Source organism: Molothrus aeneus, chromosome 14, assembly GCF_037042795.1.
Source record: "Molothrus aeneus isolate 106 chromosome 14, BPBGC_Maene_1.0, whole genome shotgun sequence".
Lineage (NCBI taxonomy): Eukaryota > Metazoa > Chordata > Aves > Passeriformes > Icteridae > Molothrus > Molothrus aeneus.
Window position 1 is genome coordinate 4515462 of NC_089659.1, and position 23982 is coordinate 4539443.

Genomic DNA, 23982 nt, shown 5'->3' on the forward strand with positions numbered 1-23982 from the left:
GTGAGAAAGAACAGCCAGTAAACAGGACACAGTGGACAATAATAATTCATACAAGAACCAGTCATGAACACATTGGATCAAGAATTCAATGGACCAAGGATTCAAATTCAAAGGGAGTGAGTTTCTAGAACAGCATTCCCACTTATATCAGTTTGGTCACAGGTTCCTGACATGGATGCTGCAACCTGGGTACACAAGAAAGCAGATGACTGACTAAATGGGCCAGGATACCAATTTCATGTCCTACCTTCTTGCAGCAGCTGTCTACCAACCCACATAAGACAAATCAAAAGGCCACCCATCCTTTCCACAGGCCAGGTAATACAGCAGGAGTCCCAGTCATGGGATAGCTTAGGCACTCCACCTTTGTGGGTTTTTTAAGCATCCAAGCAAAGTCAGCTAAAAGCTGAAAGTATACATGAAGTTACTGACCTAGGAGAAGTGTTAGCAATTTGTCTGAGGCATGTTCTTCTAAATATGAGTGATGGAGAATGCTAAAAGAAACTCAAAGTGAATAGTCAGGGGGTGCTACTTATCAAAAGGACTAAAAGCTGCTGACCATGCCAGAGGCAGTTCTCTTGTCCAGTGCAAGGCAGCAATTCTCAGATACTGCTGACTGCAGCTCTCTGCAGGAACCACTGTCTCGCTCAGGCCACTCTCTGAACAAAAGACTCAGCACTCTGTGCCATGTAAAGTCTCCCCATATTCCACAGGTCTGCTAGGCCTTGTCATAAGGCATTGGATTCACCAATTAAACTATCTGTGTTTCTCTGACTATAATTTCTATAATTCCTAGAAATGTATCTTTATTTCCTGTAAGAATTTAATGTTCCTAAGATCATAATGCAAATCCATGGAATACTCATGTCTGTTGACTCATGCTTTGTGATCTTCTTTGAACCTAGAGAGCTGGGTCTAACAGTTGGCTTTGGATCAGTTTTTCACCATCTGCTGTAAGAAATGGAGTGTATGGACTGATTCATGCCAGATTTTTTTGCCAATGGAAACTAACCAATGCTTATTTTGATCTTGAGAAATGCAGATATGCCCCTAAAGATGATCTTGAACGACTTTCCTGCTCTTTTGTGGACAGGGGGCTTTTCACTTTGTTTCTAGTTCCTGCCACACTTGTACAACAGCTAACTTTCTGCACAATCTACTGGCTCAGCTGGAGCAGGAAGAGGTGGGACACAGGCCAGAGGACTGAAGAGACTTTTAGCTCATGCTGGGTGGCTGGCACAAGGCAGTGCAGCAGGAATCTCCATCAGGAGTGGCCAGCTCTAAGGAAGGGAGAACTGCCTAGCAAATTACCACAGCCAGCCTCCAACAGAGTGACATCCTTCCTGACACAGAGGGGCAGAGGTAAGCAGCACTGGACAAGCCTCCTCCAGCTCCAGCAGCCTTCCTCCTGTCAGCAACCACTCACCCTCAGCATCTGTTGTTGCTGCTGCTGCCTCAGGTACTGCTGCTGCTGTTGGTCAGGAAGGATCTGGCTGGGTCGAATTCCTGAGGGGACTCCCTGTGGACCCAAATGGTTCATCCCACTCATCATGGGGGTCTGCTGTATTGACTGATGAGGAAACCTGCAAGAGAAAAGGACAAGCACATGGAGTAAAGGATTCACAGGCAGACACCTTTCTTTAATCCAAACACAACTTCTGACATCAAACAGACAGCCCAAAGAGCCCCCTGCAACCCATGCTGTCTCTGCAGAAAGGTGAGGGACACAAGGGCCTCTCAAGGGTTTAATACAAACTGTTTTTCTAGAAGCCCTAAGTAACAGTCATCATCCCACTGTTCTGCATGGCTTTCCTGCTGCATTTGTGCCTGCTCAGGAACAATGGAAATCTCAGATTTAGCCCTTTGATGGTGATCTTCTGGTTAGATTTCAAACCAAAACTATGACTTTTCCAGGTGATTTTTCCTCATACTTTTCTATGCCATCTTTCTCTGGCTAGTAACACAGTTTCCTGCCTACAACTAGCATTTCCAAATTTCATCCTATCTCTCTATTTCTTCCCTGGACAGAAAGCTGGATAAAGATATTTCTCTGAGGAAGCAAAGTACAGCATGGAGAACAGGGTTTTCACAGTTTGCTGTTAGAGTTGTGCAAGCAGAGCAGGGAAACACCTAACAAAATAGAGATAATGAACATCCCATAGGGCAGGAGGTACCTCTGTGTGTTGCCCAAGGTGTGTCCATAGCCAGGGGCCTGCTGGTGCACGTAGCCACTTGGTCTCTGCTGCATCTGTCTAACAGGATCCACTAGAGCGGGATTAGAGCTGGGGTGGGAATTCTGATAGGGCTGCCCAGAATAGGTAGGAGGTACCATTGTGCCTGACTGGGAGGGGTGCTGCTGAAGGCCTATGTGGGAGACATAAGGAGTGTAACCCTGAAATGAAACAAAAAAAGCCTTTTTTAGTAATGGGGTGAAAAGGAATACAGAACACAGGACATCAGCCTCCTGTAAATACTGTCACAGGGAAGCTCATTAGGGAGAAGAGCCAAGAGCTTTCAGGCTTTTGCATCAAGAACAAAGCTGCTGCCCTGTGCTGGAGCCAGATTCCAGCCCTACCTGCAGTCACTGCCACTTACCTGGGAGGGCTGCAGTGCTCCATAAGACGGGGTTGGAGCCATTTGGCGCACGGGCTGCTGGCCCATTATGCCCTGGCCCTGCTGGAAGGCAAGAGAAAAGTGCTTTTTCCAACATCTGCAAAGGGCAGGAACACTGCTGCTCTCTTCTCAGCAGCTCCCACTAAACCAGACAAGAGGTTTCACTGCTTAACCTATGAGATTGCTGCACAGCAGGAATGCTCATGACTTCTGTTTCATCCTGACCTGGGACAAATAGGCCACTAAAAAACCTGCCACCCCCAGGCAGAACATGCCCCTCTCATTCCCCAGAGGCCCCCTATGACAACCTCCTCCAACTGTTAGTGACATGGGCCCACAAGGCAGGCACCAGAAACAACATATTTCCAGAGCAGATAGAGTTGGGCAGTTCTGGCTAAAAGGGCCAGCACCAAACAGGCCATGCCATACTGTGGAGTCAGCAAGAGCACAGCTCTGACTTACCAACTTGGCTTGCAGCTGCTGCCTCAGGATCTGTCCTTGGGACACTGGAGGCTGCTGCCTGTACACTGCTGGCTTGTAGGAGGGGTCAATGCCCATCATGCTGCCCATCCCTGGAGGCAGCACACCACTGTAGGGAGGGCGACTCTGAACCAGTTTTCCCAGTGGCATGCGTACTGGTCTGTAGGATGTATCCAGGCGAGGGCCACCTGCAAGAGGAAGAGAAACAGGCAGAGCAGTCACAGCTACTGCTGCACCTCATAGCTCCAGAATGACTGCTCATCACTGTACCTAGACATGCCAGGCAAAAGGAGAAAGTGCAGGGACCTGCATAGGACCATCTACAAAAAAAGGTTCCCAAAGAGGTGAAATATTTTTGGTTTTCTGGTGCACCTACCTGCTGGAAGAGGCTGATTCTGGGCATAGAGACCCACTGGAGATTGTCCATATGCCAGCCTTGACATGGTGCTTCCTGACTGGTGATGCAAGAGATCTGTAGGCATGCCAACTCCATATGAAACCCCTCGGCTAGGGCCCAACACAAAGTCCTGCAAAGACAAAGCAGTAAGAAAGATCAATGTGCACTGGGAATTCATGCATGGAGGAAGACTATTAAAAGGTTGAAAAGTCCACAGGAGGAAGCCAAGGATGTTATCTGAGCTGGGCAGACTCCTTTCCTCCCACCAGGGATTAAGAAAGTGTTTGCCTTGCCCCAAGCTAGAGAGAACAGGATAAAGCTCCAGTACTCTCAGCTGAGAGGAAACACATCACATCTTCAAAGCCTCTAGGGAGTGTTCTGTGACTAGGAGTGGTGGACATGGGACATCCAGAGCTCCTGGACCTCCATTACCTCAGTTTTGCTGGCAGATTGGTTGCGTTTCTTGGTTTTGCTCTGTTTTTTCTTGCGTTCCTCGGTGGAGGCGGCAGGATTGGAGCTTGTTTTATCAGCCTTGGCTGGTTCTGCACTTTTCTTCTCTGGCTCTAAAGCCACAGGTGTAGGAGGCTCTTCCTCTTCGGGGGGCAGTGGCAAAGGCTCCAGGTAGTAACTGCGGGGTTTGGGTTTCAGATGTGTGTGATACAGGAGAAGCCTCTGCTGCTCCTCAAACCTGGACACCTTGCGATCCACCCGGACTGTCCCAAACCATCCCCAGGAGAGCGGGGCTGAGTGCTTCAAACCCTCAAAAAGGTCCCAAGGAGAAATCTTCTGCTTTGTAGAGACTTGTAAACCCTTTAAAGCAAAAGAGATAAGAATCTTCAAGTCCCTGTTGCTGTTCCTGCGAGGGTACGGGTAACTCTATCCTTTCTTCAGGCTCTAATCCAGATCTCTCAGTAAACAGTCTGAGCCCTTGCTAATGGTCCCTGCTCCTCCAGGTGGCCAAGCAGTCATTTCTGAAAGCCTTCATCAACAACTGTCTAGTCTCCTTCATTCCATCTCTGCCAGCCTCCTGCACACTGGCTCTGCCATTAACTTATGTGTCAGGGATTATGTGTTTCTCTTTACACTTCATATAACCATAAATACAACCCCCAAATTTAGTTAACATCTCAGGTCACAGCAGCATGCTATCACCAAGCATTAACACCCCAGCTTTGCCCTTTTTGGACATGGTTATGTGCCAGCTTGTCTGCGTGCAGCCAGCCACTTCAGGCTCGTCAGGGAATGAGGCACTGCATACAGATGCCTCCCAAGCTGTGCAGACTTAAGGCATCAGAGGACAAGGTGACACCTGCACTCAGGAGCTGTGATAGAGACAAAAATGCTTCACTTACCTCCTTCTTGAAGATGGAATCAAAGCCAGCTATTTTATTGCCCTTAGTGTCAATGAGGGATCCCTGAGGTTCACAGGTGATGACATCTCGGGTCTGCTTGGGAAGTGGCAGTAGCTGTCTCACCTTCTCCAGGCTGTCAGACTGACGGTCCCCCAGCTCCTTCTGCAGAAGCAGAACAAAGAGGACTTGAAGAATTTTTCAGGAAAAACCATCCAAAGCCCACCTATGCCTCTTCTGGTTTTGGCCTCCATCCCTGCATTACTTCTCACCTTTGCACCCTTCAGCCCTACAGAGTCATAGGGGTCACCCTCACTACTTCATCTAAACAGCAGAAACAAGACAGGCACTGTTCATGAGACACAGGTAAATCTGCATAGCTGAACAATCACAACACAGCACGCTCTGGTCCCCAGACAGGGCCTGGTGTCCCTCACCCTGAGTTTCTTGACAAGATTCATGTATGCCCGCTTGTTCTCCTCCATGCTGCCCTGAGAGATGCTGGACATATCAGCAGCCAGGGTGCCATTGATGAGAACACTCAGCATGTCCAGCACGGTGGTGAAGAGCTCACTGTAGGTCAGAGCAGAAAGGTCAGTCCTCTGAAAAACTGATAAAAAGCTTCTGCCATCATTGCAACACCAAACACTATTAAATTGTCAAGACTTCCCCCACATTCTGAAGTGTCAGTCTTCAGAATAACCTCCCACACTAATCTTCCTTTTCCTTATACACCACACTTGAGTTTTACTCCCACTCGAATTAGGTGCAGTATCACAGATTAAGACTGGACTCCTCTGTATCCATTCAGCACCTCTAAAAAGCAAACTCAGCTCTCCCTTGTGTCTCTCTCCGCATCTGGAAAGCCAAGTTCGTTCTGAATATGGCAGAGTGCACTCAGCTATCAGGACCTAAGTTGTAGCCTGCTATTACTCCAAAGTCTCTTTCAGCTGTCATTTCTGACAGATCATCTAAAGAGACAGCCAGCTCACATGAGAAACGGGGCCATGCTAACAACTGCCTCCCTTGGGAAGTGTATAGACCAGAAGTCAGACTGCAAATTACTTGTTTGACTGCATGTCCACAGTGCCACTGCTGATGATGTCCAGGAGAAGCACGGCCCATTCAGTTGTCTGTTGTGTGCTGCGTTGGACAGTGTCGAACATTCCTCCCACCTGGCAGAGAAAGGAAGTTCAGTCACAAGGACACCAAGAAACACTGAGATTTTGAAGTGAGAAAGGAGCTTAAACCAGGGTTTAAAGGAGCTTAATTCCTACTGAGAGCTGAGGGAGACTGTTGTCAGCAGCCAAACCTCAGATGCAAGTGGTAGTGCTGTGGGCTGCAAAGGCATTCAAAGGGGAAGGCACATCTACAAAAGAGACCAAGTCTCTGGATTTCATCCTGATGAAACAGAGCAAGGGAGTTTATTCATGCACCCTGTCCTACTCAGAGCCCAAGACCTAGAAAGCAGCACAAGTGTCTCTCCTACTTCCTTGCCTCAGGACATATATAGACCTTCCAGTGTGTGCTTGTTCCAAAGGAAGAGAAGGCAGACAACTCTTCACCCCAGATGGTTAAGCTCTTTTTCTGCAACTGCTCACCAAATTCAGCCGCAGTTTCAAGGCCTCATGCATCAGCTGCTTGGCTTTGCAGTCATCTTGGTACTGATCTTCTCGCCAATTTGTAACAATCTAAGAAATACAGAAGAGAGGACAGACCTTACCAGCTGTATGCTGAAGCTCAGAGAGAGCAGCTTGTACCATTCACTGTCTGGTGACTCAGAAATGGTCAGCTCAAGCTTCCTGTATCAAACAGGGTAAGACAAGCAATATCCTGAGGCCATGCTCCAGAGCCTGTCTGCTGGAGAGGTGAGCTCCTGAGGAAAGTGAGGGGAGAAATAAGACCCCTACCTGCTGGACCTGACTGTACAGAGAGGTGAGGAGGCCTTCCCGCTGCTCATCCTGACCTTTCAAGCATGTCAGCACCAGTGACAGAAATGGCTGCTGGCTCAGGAGGGACATACTGTGAGAGAACAGAGAAGGAGCTATACTGCCAGGCTGGGATCAGCACGGCAAACACTGCCTGCCTTTCCCCTGGACTCACCTCTTCTGCTTCTGGCGGTCCCGCTCTTTGCGGGATGATGACCCTAAATGTTGTCCTTTCTCCAGCTCTTCTCCAGCAGCTTTCAGCACGTGGCCCTGCACTGATGTTGGAAGCTTGGCAATCAGAGGGGCCACCAGCCACACTCCTGATCTCTCCAGGGAGCTGTGACAAAACAGGAGAGGAAAGCTGTTTGCAATGCAATTTAGGATTCAGACTTGTCTACAAGAGAACTGCATGCTGGCTCTACACCTACCTGAGGATGGGTTTGGATTTGTTGGTGGCAGGTGTAGCACTTGTTGAGCTACTGATATTGTTGACTCCATTACCAGTACAGCTAGCAGAGCTGGTCTCTGCTGACTGCTGGAATACCTCAATGGTGGCCTTGGCTATGTTTTCTAACAAGGAGTTCATCTCCTGGAGGTAGGGAAGAAAAAGATAGTCAAGTCCTTCTCTGAGAGCACCTACAGCTTCCACATTTCAACTCAGTACAAACTCAGTTTGCCAACTTCCCCATGGCTGCTGCCCCTGGGGTCTCAGACTCATTGCTTCCTTCTTGTGCTTGGCTTTCACAGCCTGACTCCCTCCTTGTTTACTTTCTCCCTATCCCCACTTCTGCCAGGCCACCTCCCCACCAACTCACGAGCAGCCACTTCATCCTCCCCTGTATGATCCCCTCTGAGCAGAAACTCACATTGCTTGCTGTCTGTTTAATCATGAGCTGCAGCTCCAGCGAGGATTGCCTCATGGTCCATTGGTCCAAATTCTGTAACACACACACACACACACATACACACTTCACATAATGCCTTATCTCAGTTCAGACTACACCAACCCACATCCTCAGGTCCCACCATAATGAGTGTCAGACCCCTCAGAGGGCTGCAATTACATGAGGCAATTACTAGAACACTCAGATTCTGCCAGCAGCTGCACCTGTAAGATGCGCTTAATCCTCTGCCGCTGAGGATTTTCTCCCTCCTCATTGTCCAGGAGCCGGTGTGGATAACAAATCAGCTGCATCAGCCTCTGAGCCTGTGTGCTGCTCAGGACAGGATCCTGCAAGTCATTGCTGTCTTCACAGAGGGACTTCAGACATCGTTCTCCTACCCACTCCTGCAAGACGAAGGCAGAGTCAGCACAGTGAAACTGATGTCTGATTCCAAACCAACGCCCCTGCTTTCAGTCTCAGAGATGCATGGAACACATCAAAATCATAAAAGCCTTATTACTATGCAGTTATGCCTGATAATCATTTCTCTTCATGAACTGTACTATCCTGATTCAGCAGGCGTCAGGCACAGCACAGTAATCAGAACAGAGGAAACAAACTTTGACAAGTCAGCAGTAATGAAACACAGTAGTTGCTCTTTCTTTTGAGAAAATATTGGTGTGATTTAACAGTATACAGTCACTACACCATGTCCTGGCTCCCTTAACACTGCCACTTGGGTTCAGAAGATCAGAAGGGATCACTTAAAATTGTTTGGTTTATTTCCAGCACAACAAAGCTCTGGAGCTGTCCTAAGTTAGGTTACTCAGGGTTGCAGCTAGCACTAAACCAGAACACATCTTGGGAAAAGCATACACCTTAATTCTCAAATAGTGATGGAAAACACACTGCCAAACTTAATAAAAACTGATTACTTTACTTCTCAGACTCTGGAAAGGAAAATGACTGACTGGATGCAAGCCCCTTATAAAGTCACATATTATGAGAAGGTAGACAGAAGACTATTATTGTCAGCCTCTTGATTTCAGCTGATGCTCCCTAAATGTATGATAATAATAAGGGAAGCAGTTTCCAAACATGAGGTAGGTACTTCACTCAATTTACAGTTAACCTGCAGCATTTGTTAGTAGAGAAATTTTTCATACTTAAAATTAGGCACATTCATTGAATTAAAATCAACAGAGGACTGCTATATAAGCACTTCTGCATCTGCAGAGGAAGCCTGATCAGAGCATTGTTCCACTGAGAAGTGACAACAAAAGAAGAGATGAGGATCCAGTTCATTATGCACAGGTGCTGATGCTATGCCTAGAAAGCTGGAAAGACCCTTCAGCAGTGGGTAGCAAACTAAGCACTGAAGCACAAAGACTGAAAAGGTCAAAACTCTGGTTTGAAATCCTTGTGAAACCACAGCCTAGATCATTATCTTCATTCCAGATGAAGTTTGTACATGAGATGTGGTGACCTCTCCATTACATTTCCCCTTCAGTGTTGCTACATCACAATGTCTTGATAATAATTTTCTCTTTCTTGCCTAGGTAATACACATTTCCTTGGGAAGATTCCTGTTATCATTTGCTCAGCTTCTTGCAAGAACTCAGACTTCATTTCCAATCCACTTTATTGGTACAAAGACGAATGAAAGACATGCTGGAGGGAAGGGGACATCCAGAGGGACTTAGACAGGTTTGAGAGGTGGGCACTGGAACAGGCTGCCCAGAGAACCTGAGGATGCCCTATCCCTGGCAGTGTTTAAGGCCAAGTTGGGCCTGAGCAACTTGGAATAGTGAAAGTGGCCCTGCTCATGATCTTTAAGGTCCATTCCAACCCAAACCATTCTAGGAATCTATGAAAAAAACCTTTAAATTAATTATAATCTGCTCCTTTTCCTAATCCCCTCACAATGAAGTCTATTATAAAATATATACCTGAGACTGAGAAATCATAACCTACAATTTAAGACATTAATAGTGCAAGTTCACTGCTCACAGAAGAGGTGCTAATATTAAACACAGCATTTTACCAGCCCTTTACAGCTGCAGGAAGCCTGCAGGGGCTCTGGCACAATTTGGTGGTAACTCATGGGTGTCTGCTGGAATGTTCGCTTCTACATAACCACTGCTGCCAACAACTGGTACGAGCAGTGATACCTGAGACTGCTACTCCCTGCTGTGCATAAACACCTCTACTTGCTTTGAGTCCTTCCTATATGGACTTTGACCAGCAAAGGAATATCTACTTCTGTAAATGCTACAGTCAGGTTTCAGTGACATCTAGAAGGTTGAATTTATATTTAAAAATAGCTGGTTCCAATTCCTTTTTGGTAAGGTGATAACATTGCTATGCAGTCAGTCAATTAATAAACAATAGCTTGAGGACAACACACAGCACTAATGGTGGGTGTACACATTAGTAAAATAAAATACAGGTTTCAGATTGTAACACCACATCTTTCCTGCTGAGAGAATAAACTTATAACCGAGGCTAAGGATACCTTTCAACATCCATTTTCATACAGCATGGCCACTCTACTCTGCAACATTATTAGCCAGGTTTCAGCTCCTCAAGTGTCAATTTTTCACAAAGGAATAGAAATACTGGTGCTGTCAGATTAGGCTAAGCAAAAGGCTTTTGCTGTTGTTGTTTTAATTAACTAAACAGGGCAATGCAAAGCCCAGGGATACATTAACAGCCTAGCTGCAAGCAACACTCAGGCTGCATCCTGAAAGACACCATTTATCATTTTAATAAACCATCTGTCTGTCTTTCTCATGCTGATCTTCTTTGCCTTCAGCACACAACTCAGCTTACCACTCCAGCACTCCCCTCCTTGGACAGGAGCCCTGTGCTGTTGCCAAAGCAAAGGAGATGCAGTCCCTGAACACTGCAACACCTAATTCCTGAGCACTGCTTGTCTCTGTGTTTTGCTAACAGTGAACAATCCTCAGTACTGTCACACGACAGAAACATTGCAGGTTCTTCACTGATCTTTCAAAGAAATATGTGCCAAACCCAACCTGAAGAAAGGCATGTGAGATATATCTATCTGTATGCAGAAGGGATAAGGACACACCTAGAGATAGGACAGACTCACCTGTTGACATATACTCCTCAGTACATACTTGGCATAAATATCCAAGCTGGCTGTTTCTACAGTGACTACCCGACCACCAGCCTTCCTGGTGCCCAGCTCATCATCCATGAGATCATCAACACCTCCTGGGTGGGAAAAGCCAGAGCCTTTCAGTTCTGCATCTCCTAAAAGGAAAGCACAAGTGTTACACAACAACTCTAGCGACAAAGCCCGACTCAAAAAACATCCTGAGAATCTGTAAACTCTGCCTGTGATCAGTGATCTCTCTGCAGCCAGCAGACTCAAAGCACGTTTACAGCTACAGACACACCACATATTCACCAGAACAAATCTCCTCTGGCCTTCTGCACAGCCAACATGAACAATACAGTGCCTTTCTCCCACTCCTCTAAAAAACATGGTTATAGGTTCAGGCTAACACAGGTACACACCCAGAACAAAGACAGCCTTCAGCACTGCAAAGACTGCTCCATCCACAATACGATTTTGGGAAGCTGCCAGCAAGTGACGGTCACAGGAAGAGCGGATTCCCACAGTGGGTTTGTCTGCAAAGAGGACAAAGGGGAAAGGCAATACTCAGCAGAGAGAAAGGCACGGGCTCCAGAGCTGCCTGAATTATGTGCCAGCAAGTACCATAAAATCCAGCTCAGAGAATCCCGAGGCCAGTCTCTTTCCTAACAGTAACATGGGGCCCATTTAATTAAGTTTCAAGAAGCATAGTGCCAATCACATTGTGACAACTGAACCATGAAATCCAAATGGGGTGCAGAGCCTGTGTCATGAACTCCAAGCTCCAACAGTACCCTAGACCTAAAATACAAGCTGGATTTAGAAATCTGAGCTATCAGGATACTGGTGAGAAGCCAAGAACAGAGCTTCCTGGAATGTTTCCATCATCACACAAAAAAGGAGTGCTGTAAAACAGCAGCTTCTGGCACCAAGTTAAGAGGCTATACAAAGCTCAAGACACAAAAGAAGAAGTGATCATTACTCTAATGGCTTAGTGACAGCAAGGCCACCTCTACTGGCTGTTTTCCTGCCTCCAAGAACCTTCTCCCCAATGCCTGGCTACCAGGGAGTGACATAAATGGAAGGACACTGTTCTTTGTCCTATGAAGAAAGTGCATCAGGCTTTGCCTGCTTTATTCAAAGCAAGCAGGTTATGATCTCTAACCATAAGGTCTCATATCTCTCTTCTTGGAGTGCAAGAGCCTTAGTACTTCCACAATAAAGAAAGGCTCTAGGTTCATTCACTTACTGCCATCTTGCTGGCATGGGTTCAGCTGTGGAGTCTTAAACAGATGGAGTAAAATCCGGCAGGTCAGACGTGCTCCTGGTTCTGAGTCCTGTTCACTGCAGGCTATGTAAAGAAAAGAGACAACTGAGATTTCTTAAGCACCAGGACAGCTGACTCTCAATCCAAAAGCTATTCACAGTGCACTGCCCTGGAGCAGACAGCTGAGAAGCTGCAGCAGCCTTATTGTATTTACAAATATGGAGCATGTGCAGCAATTAACATGCAAGCAAGCAAATCCTTCAGTATTATCCCCAGTGACATGCACTGTTTTCTGCTTGCTCCATCCTTCCAATTTCACCCTGTCAGGAGTCCGGATGCTGCAATCCCCAGAGCAGAGATAGGAAGGCTGGTGGCAGAATAAGGCAGAGTGGCACAGGTGCTGTAAGCCCAGCTGGCTGCTCTAGCCAAAATGCTAAACTGAACATTATTATCAGTAGGAGGCATACTGCTGGAGTTCAGAGCTGAGTACAATGGTCACACAGTGAGGCTGTTATCAGCATGGCTACCCCCATGCTTACTTCAGCTCACACACAAACTTGAGGGAGCAGGGCAGTGAAAAACCTTAGCACAACCAGTTTTTGATTGAAATCAAAAGCCCCAAATTTCTCTAGAGCGCCACATTCAGTTATTAAGTATAGAAGAAGTATTAGAGGCATGTTTCACAACTATAGAGTTCACCAGGTATGCACTAAGCACAAGCCTTTGGGCCAGGACTGAGAGTCAGACAGGCTTGTGCAGGGATGCACTTACCAGCATTGAGGAGTGAGGGGATAGCAGCACAGCGAATCAGGTCCTCCAGCAGCAGGCACTGCCGGGCAATGAGAATGGCAACAAAGGTGGCCAAGGAATCATGGAAAGATAAGTCACTGACCTGAAAGAGAGGAGATCAGCCAGTGATCCAAACAGCCTCTACCTCATTCCCTCTGTCAGCAATTCCTAGGAGCTGGGTGGCAGAAGGGCCCATAACCCCTGGTCAATGTCCACAGTCTGCCCAGGCTGCAACAAACACCAATGGCAGCCCCTGGTATTCAAAGCCTTTTCCCTGCCCTCAGAAGACAAAGCCTCCATCCCTTGTTCACTTTTGCCTTCTCCCAAGGGATCCCTCCACTCCTGCTTCAATTCCTTTTCCCCTTTTGAATGTTTGCACTTGCATCAACATTGCAGAGGAGATCATTGAAGCCACAGGTCCCATTATTGGAGGAACAGCACAAAGCTTTGAGCACACCCAGCCACTCGGCACTTAGAGACTTGCAGTAGCCAGTTAGCTCAGCACACAGGATAGCAATGTCGTTCACCCTGTTAAATAAATAATGAAAAAAGGAGAGGGTCAGCTTTGCTACTCATGCATGCCATCAGGTCAGTGATTTTCTAAGGGACACCAGCCTTGGCTCCTCCTTCTTCACACCCCAAGACAGCCAAGATATGGCCACTGGTTTCCTTACCCTCACCTAAAGAATTTACTTTCTCAGTGGAACCATGAAAGCTCTGCCTCTCACCTGTCAGGATCGTGGTGTCCCACACACACGTGCATCAGTGCATTACAGACAAAACTGTAGCGATTGGCTGGGTTCTCATTGAGGCTCTTGCCCAGGTTGGTGTATGTAAAGTTATGTGCAGATGGATTCTCAATAGTGTCAATCATGAACTCTGGTTCCCATAGCATGTTGGAGTCAGAAGGCTCAACATTGCAATAGATTGTGTTCTTCACCTTGGAGCAGAAGTCACTAACAGGACAGAAAAGCGATTAGGAACACAAAAAGTTACATGGTCACTGAATTCTGGTGAGCAAAGGCAAACCCCCTCTGGGAAAGGACAGGCTGAAATTCAAGATTGCTGTGTACCAATAAAGATCAATACATTTGTTATTTCCTATTCATTCCGTGCTTGCATTCTAAGACACGTTGAACATTCAGTTTATTTTCCACATCAACTAGAACTTTACAAAATTTCTATCAGTACTCCTCTTCTGTAGGGAGGAGACTCAGTTTCTTATAAATTATTTGAAACCTCTGGTAAATTTATCCACTCACCCTCCTTTGGGCCTAAATCCACTGTGCACTTTTTAGAGTTTGCTGCCCAAACCACAAGACACAGTTGCACCATGACATAAACAGGGACCTAATGATGCTCTTTGCTCTGTTCTCCATTCCTTTCCAAACAAGGAATTTCTCAGGAGTAATCCCATCAAACAAGATTAAAAGCAAAGTTTAAGTCAAGGTGCTATAGTGGGCAGTACCCACTGCACCTCAGCTGCATCAGACTCACCTAAAGAGCTCCCCAAATTTACTTTTGAGGTGACTGCAGGAGGTATACAGGTCGTAGAGATAGGCCAGGATACAGCGCTCTGCTGAGGAGCCATCCGAGCGGTTCATGCCATGTTTCACCACCCCACACAGACTGCAGAGAGACAAACCACAGTGAGCTGAACCCTCAGGCACCAAATAGCTGCCTTTTTGGAAGGACATAGATGTCCATGCCCCCTATGAACCCCCAGCATATATATTTCCTTACACAGAGAGGGGAGAGGCCCTTACCCTTCGAAGACCTGAGCCATCTGGTCCTGGTTCAGGATAAGGCAGGAGTGGTAGTGCCGCAGCACAGCCACGATGCACAGGCACAAGCTGGTGGTATAGCTGCCAACAAGGTCGGAGGATTTCAACAGCAATTCTGCCTCCACCACGCTCAGTTCATTCAGCAACTGCACCCAATGACAGAAAAACCCTTCAACAGCCACAGGGGTAAGGTATGGTCAGAAAGGGAGGAGGCACACCAAACCCACAGCCTATAGGACCTGCCAGGAAAGGCACTGCCAGGCACTTTCTCCTTAGGGATGCACCCTAGAACAGCTGGCAAAATGTCTCAGGCAGTACAAGGAGCTGTCAGGGCTTGAGTATCAGAAGGTAATTGTGATATGGCCACAGGCAGTTTTAAGCAGCTTGTTTGGTAGTTCTATTCTGCATTTAAGTTTCACTCTGATCTTTTCCAGGCTAACAGCCACAATTCCATCAGCTAGGCTTCAAGAGACACCTGGTACAGGCTGCAGAAACAGCAACAGGATTTTAGCAGGATCCAGAAGGCAGCTTGAGCTGCCATGTGCCAAGGATCTTTCCAGGGGAGCAAGGCAGGCAAGGTGCCAGGGACTGACAATCCCCTTCTCACTCAGAACAAGGCCCTGCTGCAATCAGGGACAGAGATGCAAGTCCTTTGGAAACAAGCCCAAAGCCTTTGGAAGAATAATCCTCAGAATAGAACATGCAAGACTATCTGCCACAGACAACCTTTCCCTGACAGCTGCAGCCCAGAAGCATCACAATGACCATATAATCTGACCACCTCCATGACACAGGTCAGAGGGTCACCAGTGATGACCAGAGCAGGCCAACTATCACAGCACAGATCTGCTGCCTCTCAGGTGGACAAATCCCTCTGCAGGGAGCACCTGAGCATGCTGCTCTTACCTGGATGGCAAAGTCGATCAGACCACTGATATTGAGTGAATACTCCATCAAGTCAAATATGAACTGCACGTGCTGCACCAGAGGCAGGTGGTATGACATTCCCAAAGCAAAGCTGGTGATCTGTTCCAAGACATTACGAGATACCTGCAAGTGCAAGACAACACAGAGTCCCTCAGCAGGCTCATCTCCTTCCAGGAAGCTGCTCTCAGTAATACAAAGAGATTCAGTCAGGGCCCATGAAGGACAGCAGTATTCAAATTTTCATACCTGAGATGTGACTTGGTGCTGATCGAAGTGAGAAAGGTGCTGGAACTTTGCAAAGATATCTTCAGCTGTTGGGAATGCTTCTGGCTTACTCTTTTTCCTCTTCTGGCCTTCCTCCCCACCTACCAAAGTTGAAAACGTCAAAAACGGTATTAGGGCTGCTTTCCTCACCAGAGGATTAAACATCAGCCATCAGCTTCTGACAGTTCCCCAGAAAGAGCAGCCCCTGTGATGAAGCACAGGCAAAAGGCCTAAGCCCTAGACCTTAGGTTGATTAAGGACTATCTTTGATTAAAAAAAAAAAAAAAAAAGAAGTTAAGGAATCCCTAACCAAAGAATGGCAGTAGGGCAAACACCAAGTTTATCCCAAATGGAAGTACTCCTTGGAGTATCCTTCTGCCTTGCTTTGGAAATAATACCTATTCTCTGATGAGAAAAGGCATTCTGGACTGGAGATGCTCAGCCACAAAAGTTTCTTTGTCAGAGTACTCCACATTTTAAAGCATCATCTTTTCACTACATTTTAAGTTGCCTTTAAGGCATCACACTAAGAAAGAAAAATTGTAGCCAGGCTCTCAGCTGTTGAACATCAGACACTTTCTTTTGATTTTGACCCAGCTATCCAAATTTCCTATCCTACACGTTTAGCACATGCCTGAAGTGTAACAGAATGATACATTTAGTGAAGTCTTTGCCAAATATGCATTGGCAAAGTACTTTCTGCTTCCTGTACAAGGATCCAAATGCGAAAATAAATAAAATAAAATACGAAAAGCCAAAGTTTTGGCCAGGGTCTCACTCTGAACATTGTATGACACAATTCTCTTCTGAAGACAAGCTAATTAAACAGATATTACCAGCAGGAAATCAACTGTCTTACTTGCTGGTTAGTATGTTTGAAAACAGAGCACCATTCCAGACTCATTCACTAGTACCTCTTACCAGACACTGTAGACTGAGTAAAATCCTTTCACAGTGAGACTCCAGACAAGGGAATCAGCCAACTGGAAAGATGCTCTTAGTTCAAAAAGGAGTGTCTCAAGCTCTACTAACCTGTCTCTGCAGTGCTCTTTCTGTTTAAGACTTTTAGAATGTCTTTGGTTATTTTCTTGATCGTATGCCGAGCGTCATCCCGTTGTTTTCCAACCCCAAAAAGAACCACCAGCCTTTGGTTACACTCATGACTGCATGACTCCTCCTGGGGAATCAAAAGAGACAACTGCATTAGCAACTACAAGGCTGAATGCTCTAATCTTGTTTCACATCTGCATCTCTGAAAGAAAAAGAAAACCTTCATTTCAGAAGCTTCTCTGGGAGTAAGCAAGGAGGCATCCAGAAAAATAGGACTGCTCCTTAGCCAGCCACAGTAGGGAGAGACAGCAGCCTCATGACAAGGGCAACAGCAGCGGAGCAGTTAGAAGCAGGTCCTGTACCTGAGGAATAGGGAAGTGTGTTGCATACTGGATGTGCCGAGGCTGGTCATACAGGGATGCTAGCATTCCTTCCACAGACTTATCCTTCAGCAGAGTCTTTCCTTCCTTTTCAGGATCTGGCTTTTCAGGGGAAGGGCTGGCTTTAGATTCACAATGCATTGGCGGAGAAAACATCTGGGGAGACATAAGAACAAGAAAATGTAGTTAGGAAACATGGTCATGCAACAGTAAATATTGCTGAAGGAATGTACTTCTGCTCAGGTCTAAAAAGGAGTAGGAAACGGAAGGGCTGGAAAACCAGCCAGGTCTTAAGGCAAAAGCCAAGGTAATGTGCCAAGAGACTCTTCCTATTTTTGCTTCTGGTCCATGTTGTTTATTAGATTAAACACAACAGGAAATAACACAATAAGAGTAATAAATTCATAGCTTAGAGTTTTGGAATAGCCCCTTCCACAGAAGTGAGATCCTGGGAAAGCATGTAACTTTACATCACACTTGGCTGACATGTACCTTGGTAAAGGTCAGAGATGGCTGGATAGATGTAGGTACTCAGGAATTTTTCAAGCACCACGAGTTAATTTTACTACTAAGTGCTTCAAAGTGTTCTGCTACCATGAACTATGCCCACAGATATGAAGAACTGCAACCCTGAAGTAGCAATGAAGGCCACACAGTAGGATGAAAGCAGAGTAGTGTCTTCTCCCAGGATCAAGAAAACCTCTGCTAATGGTCACTTCCTATCAGATGCCATCATGGTCATTCATTTCCCATCCACTTCCAAGCAGCCCACTTCCTACCCTGCCCAAACACTGGGCTGGCAGTAGCCAGAGCACAAGAGGTTCCAGGAACAACTGGGACTCACTCTGCCCTGATAAAGACCAACCTACATAAATAGGTGCTATGGGCCTTTTGCAATGTGAACTGCCTTACAACCCAGCCACTTCCAGCAGACACACAAAAGCAAGGCAGATGCTGCTCCTGGGCTCACTACAACATGCTGACCCTACTTACTGAGTAACAGGAAATGCTGGAACGTACCGAAAAGTCTGTCTTTTCCATGTCATCAAAGAGCATGCTGGGGTTGTGGTCAATGTCCATGGGCTCTGAAAGACCTGTGTCCTGGGAACAGACAGAGCAGCTTTACATCTCAGTGATGCATCCGGGAACAAGAGAATATTTGTTGACTACTGATGTCCATGTTGGACAGTGACAGCACTATGCCACCACACCCATGGTGCCTGGCAAGCTGGAGCCTGATACACCTCATGATATGCTGCTCTGTATCAAGCCATGCAAGATTCTCCTATCTACCCTTCTACAATCTGCAGGTCCTTTCCAGTCACTTAGAACATAATATTTAATTGAAATGCTAAGGAAATAAGTTGAGGGAAGGAAGAGCAGGAGTCAGTGTACATTCTCCAACAGGCAACAGCAAGGAGGCTGCAAAGCTGGCAAAAACAGGCAAGCACAACACAGATGTACAGGAGGGCCAGTGCTCACGATCTCACCTCCAGCTTGATGCCACTGCTTCCCTCTGTCTCTTTCCTGTCATGTTCCTCAGCAGGGTCATCAAAGGGTGAGGGAGGGCGAGGCCCATGAGAATCCATGGCGAGATCACCCCGGGAGATGAGCGTGCACATGTAGATGTTGTGGGAGAAGACATCATGTCGGATCAGCTCACAGAACAGCAGCACCAGATTAAAGAACTCCACCTTCTCGTTTTCCTTCCCAGGATCAGCTGAAAGGACAACACAGACAGTCAGGGCTATCAGAGTATTTCTGCACCACTATAAGCAACACCAGCCACCTAACCTAGGGAAAGGGAAAGGATTTCCTGAGATGTCAACACAATGACTGATACACAGTTCTGAGACTACAGCAGGGACTAAAAGCAGGAAGTCCAGTTTCAAAAATTAGCAATTAAGTAAGTCAAAAGCTCTCCAGTGTCACAGCCCAGAGCCACTGGACTTAAGTGCTATTCCTGGGTGTACACACAGCTGCCTTCATCATTCAGACCTGTTATCCTATCCCCATTAACCTGTTTGCAGCACTTCCCATCAGAGCCAGAGCTTTGTCACCAGTTAAAAACCTCCCTTTAGTTCTCAGTCTGAAGTAATTCCTGATTAAACTTGTTTATCCTTGGCCAATGCTCTGTTAACAGAAATGCCTCTGTACCATCTTTCTGTCATCTGGCCCTGCAGGTTGCTTTTCCTCCCTCACCAAGATAAGCTCTGAATTGCAAGGAAGCCAGATAGAGAATTTAGATACACCCCATACCTACACACAAGAGAACTGCACACAAATTCCAAGTTTGCAAGAGAGGGAAAGCTAGAAACTGGGAGACCACAAATTCTTATTACATACTTAGCATAGGAGCTTGAGTGTCAAGGAACTGCATAAGGACATCCTGAAAGACAGGAGCACTGGCTGCTGACAGAGAGCCTGAGGAGATGGAGCCCTTCTCATCCACGACTTCAGAGTCCCCACATCTCTGTAGAAACAGAAAAAAGTACCGACTGCTGACACAGAGGAGAAACTTCCTATCCATATATCTCAAAAAAGAAGCCTTCAAGAGAATTTTTCTATCGTGCTCTTATAAGCAAGCCACCACACAGGTTTCTGTAAGCTACTGCACAGTCTCCAAGTATGTCAATGCTTTTGCACAGCAATCAGCTGTCCTCAAATGCATCCAAGAAATGGGATATGCACCATCCCACAGGCTCATTTATGACCTACATTGGGTCAGATGGAGCAAATGCCATAATTAGCAGCACCAGTGACAAGAGGCACTGTGTTGATCAGCCTTTGCCTGTTGGTGTAACAGGAGTTAGGTAACTTCTGCTCTCCTTTACTGCTGCCAGCCTTCCAGGAATAAGGACCTACCTCAGCCTCGATCTCTGCTTGACGCTTCTCCAGGAGTTTGGCCACAACCATGGCTCTGTGGCGCCCAGAGCGTTTGTAGCTGACAGCCCACTCACACAGCAAGGCCACCACTGCATCATCATCTGGGGAGATCTGGGGGGATAGAAGCACTGCAGTGAGAACCTGAGCCAAGCAGAAGAGGGGAGCAGATGTAACAGTGGGTCTGCTCCCCATAGAACAGGGATTGAACACTGCTACACTCCCCTCCTCCTAACAGGAAGGACACACGTCAAGCTAGAGCCCTCCTGTTTTGACTGCATTTTGCAATGTGAGGTCCACAGCCCCTGACAAATCTCCAGACTGACTCTGCTTCAGAAAATCATCCCTCTAATCACAGCACTGAGTAAAACACAACTTCTCAACACCCTCATACAAAGTATAAGAACAGCCAGCCCTGCCCTCTTCTAGGAACCACTGCAGTAGTGGATGCACTATGGTCCTACACATCATAAATACATCAACTCCCAGGCTAAAAGGAACCTGAACTGGGAGCTCCCAGGAATCAGCAGTCAACTCAAAATGTGACCAGGCTAGTACTGACATAACAAGTCCTTAGCACCAATCTGATATGCAGACTGACATCCTTCATCAGTGAATCCTCTCAAGTTTACATTTATTTGTTGGACTTTCTAGAGACAGACCTCCCCTACTCATTTTAGTAGCTCCCTAATGGAGCTGCATGCAATCCTTTTCAATGGAGATCATGTCTCTTAGCCAAAGGCCACTACCTAATCAGCTCTCTGCAGACACAGGACAATAACAGTGTGGTTATAAATAAGAACACAGCCACATCCAAGACCAGGGCCCAGCAGCCAAGTCCCAGAGCACCTCATGACTGTCTTTGGTTGGACCCAGCCCAAATATCCTGTTATACAAGGAATCCAAAGAGTTGCTGAAGTCAGATCTTTCAAAGCTGTGACTGTCCAGAACTTCTAAGGTATGCAAGACACGGCCAATTGTGAAACCTAGAAGAGAACAGAGAAGAAAAATGTGTATTTGGCACCTGGTACAATAGGCTAGAGCAACACCAGATGTGTTGCCAAGGTCAGCTAAGGTCAGAAAGGCCTACACCTTGTATCAAGACCAGTTCCACAAGGAAGATGGGTTGTAGTTCTAGGTGATTCTCTTTTAAGTGGAAGAGAGGGTTTGGACCCTTTATCCAAATGCCAGATGGACCCTTCTCTAAGGGAAGCCTGATGCATTCCTGGTGCCCAGGTTAAGGACATGAAATCATGAAACCTCCTAGCCTGGTCCAGCCCTCAGACTTTACTGGTCTCCCCCACAGAAGAAGATGAAGTCACAAGTGTAGTCCAAAAACAATCAAAAGGGACTTCAGGACCTTGGGACCAACCATTAGAAAGGGATTCTGGAACAGAGATTATCTTCTCTTCTATCCTTCCACTCACAGGCAATGACATTGGAAGAAACAGATGGGCCCAGTCTATTAATACATGGCTCCATGGCTGGTGTTGCCACCAAAATACTGTTTTATTCTGACAATGGGAGGGCCTACACAGCAGCAGGCATGATGGACTGTTCAGTGTATGAGAAACTGGTTGGACAGTCACATCCAGATGGTAGTGGTGAAAGGCTCAGAGTTCCAGTGGACATCAGTGATGAGTGGGGAGACAGACACAGATCAAGTGTAGATGACACCAAGCTGAGGTGGTTTGGTTGAAGTCCTGAAGGATGGATGACATCCACAGGGACCTGGACAAGCTCCAGTGGGAATCTCATGAGGTTTAACAAGGCCAAGTACGAAGTGCTGTACCTGGGGCAGGGCAACCCCAGTATTGATCCAGGATGGGGGATGAACAGATGGAGAGCAGCCCTGCAGAGGAGGACTGGGGGATGCTGAGGGATGAGAGGCTGGACAGGACCCAGCCTTGTGCACTCACAGCCCAGAAAGCCAAGAGTGTCCTGGGCTGCCCAAAAAGCAGCATGACCAGCAGGTCAAGGGAGGGGATTCTGCCCCTCTGCTCCACTCTGGTCAGACCCCACCTGCAGTGCTGCCTCCAGCTCTGGGGTCCCCAGCACAGGAAGGACATGGAGTTGTTGGAGCGAGTCCAGAGGAGGCCACTAAGTTGATTAGAGGGATGGAACACCTCTCCCAGGAGGAAAGGCTGAGAGAATTGGGGTTGTTCAGCCTGAAGAAAAGGCTCTAGGGTGACCTGACTGTCACCTATCACACTAAGGTGGGCTTACAAGAAATCTTGAGAGAAACTTTTTACAAGGCCAGGACAAAGGGGAATGGTTTTAAACTGAAAGAGGATCGACTCAGACTAGATGTTAAGAAATTCTTCCCTGTGAGGGTGCGGCACAGGTTGCCCAGAGAGGTTGTGAATGCTCCATTCCTGGAAGTGTTCAAGGCCAGGCTGGATTGGTCCTGAGCAACCAGATCTAGGGGAAGGTGTCCCTGCCCATGGCAGGAGAATTGAGACCACTTGATTTTTAAGGTCCCTTCCAACCCAGACCATTCTAGGATTCTATAAGAAGTTTCTGTGAGCTCATTGCTTGGGCTTACTACCCAAGGAAAGCTGTACCAGTCAGGCAGGGGTCCACCCAGCTTATCCTGACTCTCACTGTGGCCAGCAGCAGATTTTAGGGAGAAGCATCAGAGCATGGCACACAGACAAGAGTATAGTTCCCTGGTAAATATCTCCAGCTCCTAGTAACAGAAACTTCCCCTATATCTAGAGAAATGGACTCTTACAAGATTTTGCTCTGCAAAGAGAAAGAGCCATGTCTTACTGCTGACAGTAAACACAAACAGTGGGAAATAGGAAAAAATCAAGAAGAATAGCCAGACAGGAGTTTTGTCAGAGTAGGATCAGGGGGAGAGAAACTTTAACCTACAGCAAGTTACCTGCTGTGGTTTCTTGGCACTTGTCAAATGACCAGCGAACCTCCACAGCCTGGCCCCGCTCCTTTATCTGCTGCTCAATTTCACGCAGCTTTGCCCGAACCTAGAAACAATGGACTTGTGTAAACACACAAAAGGATGCCTTAGAAGTCCTGGGAACAAAATTATTAGAGAACAAAAAGACTGACAGCAATTCTACTTCAAGTTAGATTTTGCCCATCTTCCAAGGACATCACTATCTGGCTTATAGCAGAATGAGAGCACTTAATTCCTAGAGATTGAGACAGCACCTCCAGATCTGCTTATCACACATGAAAAGAAAATTCTGAAAGAGCTAAGATACAGCTGTTATCCCAAACCACAAGAGCTCCCTTTTCTGAAGCTCACCTGCTGTGTGAAGGCTGAATTCCCCCCTGGCATGGGCAAGTTGGACGGGGCTATAGGCAGGTGGTCCAATGGTGAGCCAGTCTTTATCCTGCTATCAGTCAAGGAATAATGCCACACAAGGGCACTCGGGCAACACAAAATTATACTCTGCAACAGACAGAAAAGTCAGTATCACTGAGCAAATTAAGGTCAAAACAATTAAGTTACATTTCTACAGAACTAATCACTACTTTATCCTATTACCAAGGCACTCATTATCTTCCATATAGCATATTTACTATCTGGGTAGGTTGGTTTTGTTCAGTTTATTTTTTTTTAAGCTCTGAAAAACCCTTTGGATCATACAAACTCACACCCCCAATGCACAATCCAACCCTCATGGTCCAGAAGGGGCATTTACATTGGCGACTTACAACTGTCATCAAGTGTAAAGTCTGAGAAGAAATATCAGGTAACAGACCTAAACTAATGAAACCATTTTGTTTGACAATCACAAGTCTGATTATTATAGTAATAATACTATGGTATATGCCTTCTCATTCTTTTATGAGCTTGTACACTCACATAAACACAGACAAAACTTCACTAAACA

The 23982-nt window shown here is 46.6% G+C and overlaps 1 protein-coding gene across 1 annotated transcript in view; it reads right to left on the minus strand.

The window, feature by feature from the left end:
- MED12 (mediator complex subunit 12) overlaps nucleotides 1-23982 on the minus strand; it is a 34788-nt gene that overhangs the window by 4021 nt on the left and 6785 nt on the right. Inside the window, exons 8-41 of the mRNA XM_066559305.1 lie at nucleotides 23391-23537; nucleotides 23007-23106; nucleotides 20969-21105; nucleotides 20102-20233; nucleotides 19583-19709; nucleotides 18727-18956; nucleotides 18257-18337; nucleotides 17219-17392; nucleotides 16839-16983; nucleotides 15789-15907; nucleotides 15522-15665; nucleotides 14598-14761; nucleotides 14329-14460; nucleotides 13560-13787; nucleotides 13215-13359; nucleotides 12814-12934; nucleotides 12025-12126; nucleotides 11198-11311; nucleotides 10767-10930; nucleotides 7876-8055; nucleotides 7634-7705; nucleotides 7196-7356; nucleotides 6943-7104; nucleotides 6750-6861; nucleotides 6441-6530; nucleotides 5905-6014; nucleotides 5277-5412; nucleotides 4843-5004; nucleotides 3923-4300; nucleotides 3470-3620; nucleotides 3076-3281; nucleotides 2596-2676; nucleotides 2175-2392; nucleotides 1427-1583 (exon numbers count right to left, since the gene is read on the minus strand). Coding sequence (XP_066415402.1) covers nucleotides 1427-1583; nucleotides 2175-2392; nucleotides 2596-2676; nucleotides 3076-3281; nucleotides 3470-3620; nucleotides 3923-4300; nucleotides 4843-5004; nucleotides 5277-5412; nucleotides 5905-6014; nucleotides 6441-6530; nucleotides 6750-6861; nucleotides 6943-7104; nucleotides 7196-7356; nucleotides 7634-7705; nucleotides 7876-8055; nucleotides 10767-10930; nucleotides 11198-11311; nucleotides 12025-12126; nucleotides 12814-12934; nucleotides 13215-13359; nucleotides 13560-13787; nucleotides 14329-14460; nucleotides 14598-14761; nucleotides 15522-15665; nucleotides 15789-15907; nucleotides 16839-16983; nucleotides 17219-17392; nucleotides 18257-18337; nucleotides 18727-18956; nucleotides 19583-19709; nucleotides 20102-20233; nucleotides 20969-21105; nucleotides 23007-23106; nucleotides 23391-23537 — 5082 coding nt within the window. The remainder of the gene's footprint in view (nucleotides 1-1426; nucleotides 1584-2174; nucleotides 2393-2595; nucleotides 2677-3075; nucleotides 3282-3469; nucleotides 3621-3922; nucleotides 4301-4842; nucleotides 5005-5276; nucleotides 5413-5904; nucleotides 6015-6440; nucleotides 6531-6749; nucleotides 6862-6942; nucleotides 7105-7195; nucleotides 7357-7633; nucleotides 7706-7875; nucleotides 8056-10766; nucleotides 10931-11197; nucleotides 11312-12024; nucleotides 12127-12813; nucleotides 12935-13214; nucleotides 13360-13559; nucleotides 13788-14328; nucleotides 14461-14597; nucleotides 14762-15521; nucleotides 15666-15788; nucleotides 15908-16838; nucleotides 16984-17218; nucleotides 17393-18256; nucleotides 18338-18726; nucleotides 18957-19582; nucleotides 19710-20101; nucleotides 20234-20968; nucleotides 21106-23006; nucleotides 23107-23390; nucleotides 23538-23982) is intronic.